The following is a 9,037-nucleotide window of genomic DNA, read 5'->3' as shown; positions in this document are numbered from 1 at the left end:
AGGGTGTGATGCACACAATCAGGGTGTGATGCACACAATCAGGGTGTGATGCATACAATCAGGGTGTGATGCATACAATCAGGGTGTGATGCATACGATCAGGGTGTGATGCACAGGATCAGGGTGTGATGCACACAATCAGGGTGTGATGCATACAATCAGGGTGTGATGCACACAGTCAGGGTGTGATGCATACAATCAGGGTGTGATGCATACAATCAGGGTGTGATGTATACAATCAGGGTGTGATGCATACAATCAGGGTGTGATGCATACAATCAGGGTGTGATGCACACAATCAGGGTGTGATGCATACACTCAGGGTGTGATGCATATAATCAGGGTGTGATGCATATAATCAGGGTGTGATGCATATAATCAGGGTGTGATGCATACAATCAGGGTGTGATGCATACAATCAGGGTGTGATGCATATAATCAGGGTGTGATGCACACAGTCAGGGTGTGATGCATACAATCAGGGTGTGATGCATACAATCGGTGTGATGCATACAATCAGGGTGTGATGCATACAATCAGGGTGTGATGCATACAATCAGGGTGTGATGCACACAGTCAGGGTGTGATGCATACAATCAGGGTGTGCTCAACACAATCAGGGTGTGATGCATACAATCAGGGTGTGATGCATACAATCAGGGTGTGCTCAACACAATCAGGGTGTGATGCATACAATCGGTGTGATGCATACAATCAGGGTGTGATGCATACAATCAGGGTGTGATGCACACAATCAGGGTGTGATGCACACAATCAGGGTGTGATGCACACGATCAGGGTGTGATGCACACAATCAGGGTGTGATGCACACGATCAGGGTGTGATGCACACAATCAGGGTGTGATGCATACAATCAGGGTGTGATGCACACGATCAGGGTGTGATGCACACGATCAGGGTGTGATGCACACAATCAGGGTGTGATGCATACAATCAGGGTTTGATGCATACAGTCAGGGTGTGATGCACACAGTCAGGGTGTGGTCCACACAATCAGGGTGTGGTTGTGTAGAACTGTAGAGAACCAAAGTTAAAGAATTTGGATTGGTATTTGTAAATAATACAAGTGTTGATCTGTTGATCAGTTGATCTGGAGGTACCCTGGTCCTGGCCAGGTACAGCGTCATGAAAGTATTTCACAACAGTAAATGCATACTGGATTAGCAAGAGGGAGATCATGCTTAATTGAATATTTCTCAGACCAAGACAATATTCAGGCAACATTTCCTGGGTGTCCCCTCTCACATGTTTGAGGTCAACTTTTTATTCCATGGTAATATTGAGTTAAGGGGGCTAGCTACGCAGGATGCAGAGATGTATTTCACCAAGTTCATGTGTAGGCATAAATGTAATGTGATTATAGGTCACATGACCGTGCACTCTCGTGACTTGTTAGACAAGATGTCTGTCTTGTGGAGTACCTTATTTTTAAAAGGGTTTTGTGTTATCAAGATTATGTCTGACTGGTGGTGTCTTTAAGGGACTTTTTATTGCCGTGTTTATGTCTGTTTGATTGTGCGTCTTAAAGGGATTTTGCATTGCCATGTATTTCTGTCTAACGGGTGATGTGTCTTGAAGAGACTTTTCATTGTGTTTATGTCCAACTTGTTGTGGTTCTTAAAGGCACTTTGCAGTGCCATAGTTTCGTCTTAACTGGTGGTGGATCTGAATGAGACTTTAAATTACTGTGTTTATAACAAACTGGTGGTTGGTCTTAAAGGGACTTTGCATTACTGTGTTTATAACAATCTGGTGGTGGGTGTTTAAAGGGACTTTGCACTACCGTGTTTATAACCGAGTGGTGGCAGGTCTTAAAGGGACAGTTTCATGTTTGTGTAACAGGGTAAATCCATGTGGAACAACGTCATGCCCCAGGAGGAGTGTCAGATTGTACATGGATACAATCAGATTCAAAATAGGTTACAGGTTTCACTTTTTGTCAACAAAACACTCTCTGGTATAATCATTATGAAAGATTTTACGCAAATGGGCTTCTGGCAAATAGATCAGAAATTTATGGACCATTACTGAACCGCTTGTGCTGCTTGTCCAGCGGAGTGGGCCAAGCTCACAGTGACAAAACACAAGGGAACTTGGCTCCATATCAACACAACAGCAGTGTTCAAACTGACGAAAGTCAAGGGGTCCTTGTAATTGCCCTTATGTTAAAAGTTAAAGTTTCAGGGGGTCCCTCGACTGTGATGCTATAGGAGCAGACCTCCAGGACCCCCCTTGATTTCAAACACTGAATACTGCAACACATCCAGCCTTCCTTTGAAACTCAGTGCGCTTCATGCTTTTTGTGATAACAGATATCAATTAAAAAAAGACACTATAAGCGTGTTTCCCTTTTTGTACATTGTTCACTGCCAATAAAAGTTTTCATAACTTCCAATTATATTCCAATTATATCATGGTGTGTCAGCTCAAAGTGATGCAGATCTCAGATGTTTACCACTTTGGTGAAATCCACAAGCATGGGTATGTATTGACAAACCTAGAGACGTAATCGGGGTGAAACCATCACGCTGTAGACCCGGGTTCGATTCCCAACATGGGTACAATGTGTGAAGCCCATTTCTGGTGTCCCCCGCCGTGATATTGCTGGAATATTGCTAAAAGCGACATAAAACCATACCCACTCACTCACTCACTCACTAATAATCATAATGATTATACCAGAGAGTTTTTTGTTGACAAAAGTGAAACCTGTAACCTATTTTGAACCTGATTGTATCCATGTACAATCTGACACTCCTCCTGGGGCATGACGTGTTCCATTATTAGTCCACTCAAAGACGTATATAGAATGTATGTACGTCCGTGGTCCACTGTCACCCAGAACCAACTGCCTGTTTGCTAACTACTGAAATATCCTCTCAGTCATTCAAACTGAAACGGTCTACCCATAAATGGAAGTAAAAATGTCACTTATCATATTGAGAGTGCGATGACGGTCCCAAGTTAGGTGTTAATGTCACACACAAGAAATTCAAAGGAAATAATTCTTTGTAACGTGTAATGAACTCATGAAAGATTTGTCTATAGCAGGGTGTATGGGATTTCATGAGCTGCCCGATAGTGTTAACCCTGGACCTATGGTGTTGTGGTGTACAAGCCCTTTCAGGTTGTACAGTCCTGTATATTCCACTAGTGACACATGTAACTCATTATGCTTACTAAATTGTGCAAATAAGGCTTTCAGACTGATCTTTGACAATTTTAAGAGTGAATAGAAAGTGCCAAAATCCTTTCCATAATCATAAGAAATATCTGCTTTTAGTCAGTTGTCCGATTCCAACTATGACATGAGCATGTGTTTATTAGTCGCTATTAAATAGTGATGACAATGGGTGTCATAAAAAGGTGTGCATATCCTGCCCCACCAGTAGCACCCATCACAAACACATGCACAGGCAAGTCAATTGTTCATCTGAAAAAGCACAGGAACAGTTAGTACAAGTCAAAACTGGGAATTGCATTGGAATGTTCTGCAAGAAATAATTATCAGAAAAACATCGTGAAAAATGTTCGAGTGTGACATGTCCCTAGCAAACTTCCTGTGACACATGTGCATGCAAGGACTAATGTGGTGGTCTCATGATTCTGCTTATTATGATGAGTTTTATACATTCAGACTAATGTTGGAATCCAGTCTGATGTATTTACGTGTGTAAACATTAGGTTATTGTAAATTTCAAGGTAGTGGAACCATCAGACGCTACATTCAGAAAGGCAGTAAAACAAGATACTGCAGAAATGTTAGGACAGTAAAACAAGATACTTCAGTCATTTTAGGGCAGTAAAACAACTATATTGCAGTCAGAAGGGCAGTAAAACAAGATACTGCAGAAATGTTAGGACAGTAAAACAAGATACTGCAGTCATTTTAGGGCAGTAAAACAACTATATTGCAGTCAGAAGGGCAGTAAAACAAGATACTGCAGAAATGTTAGGACTGTAAAACAAGATACTGCAGTCATTTTAGGGCAGTAAAACGACTATATTGCAGTCAGAAGGGCAGTAAAACAAGATACTGCAGTCAAAAGGGCAGTAAAACAACTATATTGCAGTCAGAAGGGCAGTAAAACAAGATACTGCAGCCAGAAGGGCAGTAAAACAACTATATTGCAGTCAGAAGGGCAGTTAAACAACTATATTGCAGTCAGAAGGGCAGTAAAACAAGATACTGCAGCCAGAAGGGCAGTAAAACAACTATATTGCAGTCAGAAGGGCAGTAAAACAACTTTATTGCAGTAAAAAATGCAGTAAAACAATATATTGAACATTAAGTTGAACTGACAGATGATAAGACATCAGTGCCTGCTGTCGTTATAGGACTCAGACAAACACCCTGACTATGGTTCATAAACAGGATGGTGAGAATGATTGATACGGTAATCACAGTCCCAGGTAACCAGTAGAACTGTCTACGCTGTATAATCCTTGCGAGACATAGAAGTATCCATGTTTCTGGAAACAAATCCTACAGCTAAGCCCTCCCTGTAAATCTATACTGTTTGTTGATGTGAGGGACGTCATAGATGTAACCTTAATAAATAGGAATGAACAAAGCCATATAAACATGTCGTGCAAATTGCCACTATAGTAGAGACAAGAACAATTAAATCCTGGAGTTCCTGTGACATTACCTTCCAACATAACAACAATTGAAGGTAACCACATCCCAGATTATGGGCTTCATGAAATTCACCCTATAAAAAGCTGTACAGAAGCATGACATAATCTCTTGATGGCGAGCTGGATGATCTCTTGATGGTGAGCTGGATGCAGTGTCAATTTGCTGATTGTAATCAAGAACCATATTTTTACCTTGGCTTAGCCTAATGACCAACAACTCAAGTGATCCCACATTTTATTTGGTATTTATCTCAAGGGGACGTAGGATTATTTTCAATGGGCTTGGACCATCCATTAAACTCCTCCAAGAATACACAGGGGAGGATCAGGTATCTGGTAAGAGGATTAGAACACATCGGGAATATTTTCTTACCTCTTGATATGGTCGGGGTAGAAAAAGCTGTCAAGACCGAATGATAGCGACTGTCTTGCAAAGGGCACTTTTTTATTCTCGTTTTGTCATATATTTTTGTTATTCATTTCTGCAAGCATATATATAGTTCATACATGTACAAATTGTAGAATATTTTTAATGTTAAGTCAGGATGTCGAAGGAGACATTAAAACATTATTAATTAATTGTGTAAGTTGGGGTGGTCATTTTCGCTCAAACACTGCAACACTGTTCTTACTGGTAGTAATCATTTCCACATATTTCAAGAATTAAATAATTATTCTGAAAGTGTCAAGTTAAAGTTTATTGTTTTTTATATTTGTGATGTAGATGTAATATTTAGCTGTGAGGAGAACATGGTTCATGAAATAATAGCCTGTATCAATTCCCAACAGCATTGCAAAGCAGACAGAAGAATGTCAATACCAAGTTATACACTTGAAAGAAACTTCGGTCATTCAAAAACATTTTAATCACAGGAAACTAGGAGACATATTCTATTCTCTTGGTCTACTTAACAAAAAGACCATATACAGTAAACTATGATTATAATGAACTGACCGATATAACAAACTTATGTTTTAGTCCCGTCCGTTTGTTGTATATATGCTGTATGTACACTTACAATGAACTACGGTTATTACGAACTAAAATTAGTTGTCCTTTTGAGTTCGTTATGACCATAGTTTACTGTATTTATGTGTATTATTTTCTTGCAAAGGGCACTTCTTATTCAGAGACTGTTGAAGAACTGATTTGTCAGATTCTCTGTACACTTCAGATGCTGTGTTCAATGGAAGAATGGCGATGTTTGGGATGGAATATGCTTGTACACAGAATAACCAGAGACCTTGGGGCAGGCAATGCTGTGAGTGCACCACCATTTTGTTGATATGAAGTGTTTTTTCTTGAATAGTAAACATTAGGCAAAATGTCTGCTTTCCTTTTCCTTTTTATAAGTATGTGAAGTCACATGGGCAGATTGCTTATACAGTGATTATTCTGACACTCAAACAAACCAGAACATATGACTTCTTGTTTTCTTCAATTCTAAAAAGTAGCTTTCTTGAACTTGATATGCAACAGGGATGCTGTAAGTGTTTTTGCTATTGATGATATTGAACAGATCTCTATTAAAAGCACTTGCATGCTGATGAGTATGTATTATATTATTACAATGTTACAAGAAATTATTATTGCCATTCATTAAGTGGCAAAGCAATTTTCCAATACACTGGTGGGTTTCTTTGAAGTTGTTTGTTCTTGGCAAAACATTACACCATTACGCTGGCTTAATGGTGATGATGCATAAACAAAACGATATCATTACATTTTGAATGATGCTGTTATCAGTCACCAGAGATGAAAACACAGATCAGTAACTATAGTTATAAGAGATGTTAGCATTATCACTAGCTAAGTATATGGTAAACTCGACTTGACGCACGGCAATAGCCTGGCATTGTCCCAATAAACCCATTACTATGATAGTCAGAGTACCTTCACATTCAAACGATGTTCAAGGCTTAATCACATGAATACATCATCCCTGTGATATATGATCCTGGAGTACTTCACGTTCCCAAATACAAAGACAGTACCTTAGCCCTTCCTGACATTAAACTCATCAGCATAATAGTTTTCTGCTATGAATCCCATTAGTTTGTTTTTTTCTGATATATAAACCAATTTGTTACCTATATGTTATTAAGTGCTATAGTGTAACATTTTGCCATATTAAAGCTCTTTCAATAGATAAGTATAGTGTATAACTGGTCGTATCATGTGGGGAATATTCATGTTATTCCAGGAGATGACTAACTGTGCTTCTCAATCATCAGCAGCACTTTGAGAGGAGCCACATGGGTGACCCCCATTGAAACCGGATACTTCCGGGGGCCCACCATCAACAGTAACTCAACACCCAGGTAGGTGGCGTTCTCATACATCATACTTGCTTTTGCCGTGTATGGGCAGCATGAGGATTATCTGTCAATTAACTGTAGACTGACTTAGGACAGTGACATTAGTGTTGATGCTGTAATCAGTTGTGAGGATGATATCAGTAAAGAACACTGTTCCTGAACGTGAATCTAGTAAACTATACTTAATCACATTGATTTAGGAGGAATGTATACTGGATAATAAAAAATATGGTGGACTCACTATCTGGAAGTCAGGAGAGGAACATTGGCGATAATTGGAGATTTGAGGTTAATAATAGCAATGTAGGTGTGTCCAAGACCAACTTTCCAGATCTACGATATTTACAGATAGCCAGGTTCCAGATAGTGATATTGAACAGAGTGAGGGAATAATTAAATATGTTTAGTAGCAGCGTTATCTTCATGCTCAATAAGAAGTAGTGACTGGCATATGATGCAATCCCCCCTCTTGTCGCAAGTTAAGGAGGATCAGTGGACCATATGAGCTTTATTTGGGAAGAATCATCCATAGCGTTTTTTAAAAAACAGAGGTGTCAATGTGGTTGAAAGTTTGATCCACCAATGGTCAGTGGAAGGTTTTCAAATTGTTCCAGCTGAAGTGTACATCTGTTTCCATGGCAACCATATTGGTCCTTTCATGCACATATTTTGATGGAATTTGGCATGTGTCTAGTTTGTAGTGGGGTGATGAACAGAAGTTAAATTTTGTGATGGAGATTATCTTGTAGATTTTTTTACCAAAAAAACTGAAACTTTGATTGTTCAACTCGTAATTTGAGCTTTAGTTTTGTTTCTTATAGCAACCTTTTAAAGACAGCTCAGTATCTCTTTATTGATCATTTTGGCATATTATTTTATCAAAGTGACTAGGATGCAGAGGAATTTCCCAATTATTTGATATTCTTGCTTGTCTTGAGCATGTCTCCCATGTAATAACAATACATCTTTGTCTGGACTGAATAAATGTCTTGCTGCATCAACCATTGAAACTTAACATGCGGATGCATCTTAGATAACAGACAACTATGTCCAATGTTCAATTTTTCTCACCTATACCATGAAATTTAAGATCATGCCATAATAGTGAAAAAAGAATGTTGAAATGTGAGAGGAAAAAAGAAATGATAAGTCATATATTATAAGTATTTCTCAATGCTATGTAAAAAATTCAGCTAATCTGATACATCCACCACCCACCATTTGGTGGCCAAGTTGTAACCCTGTGGTAACTAAGTCTTTATGTGACAAATTCACAAAATTGGTCGTAAACATGAAAGATAGGATCATGGAGCATGTTGTCTATTGTCATATCGCTAACTGACTGCTCATGTGACTGGCCAAGTGAAAATATGGCGCTGTTGCATGTGTGCTGGTAGTTAAGCAAGGACAGGTCCTAGGCCCTATTGCTTCTCCTACAACAATAAACACAAAACTATCAATTCAACTGCTTGATTTATTAGGAGTGTAACACGGCCCACCTTCTTTTAAGACATTTCATGTCTTTGTTTCTTGTTGTGTTTAATCTCGAATGTCTGTCTCAACCTTGCGCTTAGAAAGTTAGTCGCGATTTTTGAGGCATAATTGAGCATTAGTAAGATTATGAGGTGATATACCTACCGGTCCTGTGTAGAACGATGGATATCACCCTTCTGCTTCTCAGCTTGGTAATTATGCTTGTTAAAAAGACTTAGAAGTATGTGTGTGATAGCACTTTGAAGCTTTTCACACACATAATTAGGCAATTACTGATAAACTTCTTTCAAGTCATTGTTATGTTCTCAAAAGATATAGGTGCCGACTAACATGCCTGTCTGAAATAATTTGTTGCCATAGAAACGATATATCTGTTACTTAGTCTTTTACCTGATGGATCAGCTCTGAAGGTATGTATTTGTAGATGTATAAAACTTTCTCTTCAGCTTGGAAATGTCAATGTCATTTATTCTTACTTGGACTTTCTCCGTAGTCTCAAAAGGCATGTCTGAGATACGATAATTGTTACTTCGTTCATGGCTTCACACTATTTGATAGGGGC

General features: G+C 38.9%; 1 protein-coding gene across 1 annotated transcript in view; it reads left to right on the top strand.

The window, feature by feature from the left end:
- Positions 1-1,266: 1,266 nt before the first annotated feature.
- Positions 1,267-9,037, top strand: part of LOC125372434 (flocculation protein FLO1-like) — a 29,704-nt gene continuing 21,933 nt past the window's right edge. The window contains exons 1-3 of the mRNA XM_048382461.1: positions 1,267-1,357; positions 2,075-2,171; positions 6,898-6,984. Of these exons, the coding sequence (XP_048238418.1) occupies positions 1,267-1,357; positions 2,075-2,171; positions 6,898-6,984 (275 nt within the window). The remainder of the gene's footprint in view (positions 1,358-2,074; positions 2,172-6,897; positions 6,985-9,037) is intronic.

Source organism: Haliotis rufescens, unplaced genomic scaffold (genome assembly GCF_023055435.1).
Source record: "Haliotis rufescens isolate VD_foot unplaced genomic scaffold, xgHalRufe1.0.p SCAF_4, whole genome shotgun sequence".
Classification (NCBI taxonomy): domain Eukaryota; kingdom Metazoa; phylum Mollusca; class Gastropoda; order Lepetellida; family Haliotidae; genus Haliotis; species Haliotis rufescens.
This window is presented reverse-complemented; position numbering and strand designations above follow the sequence as displayed.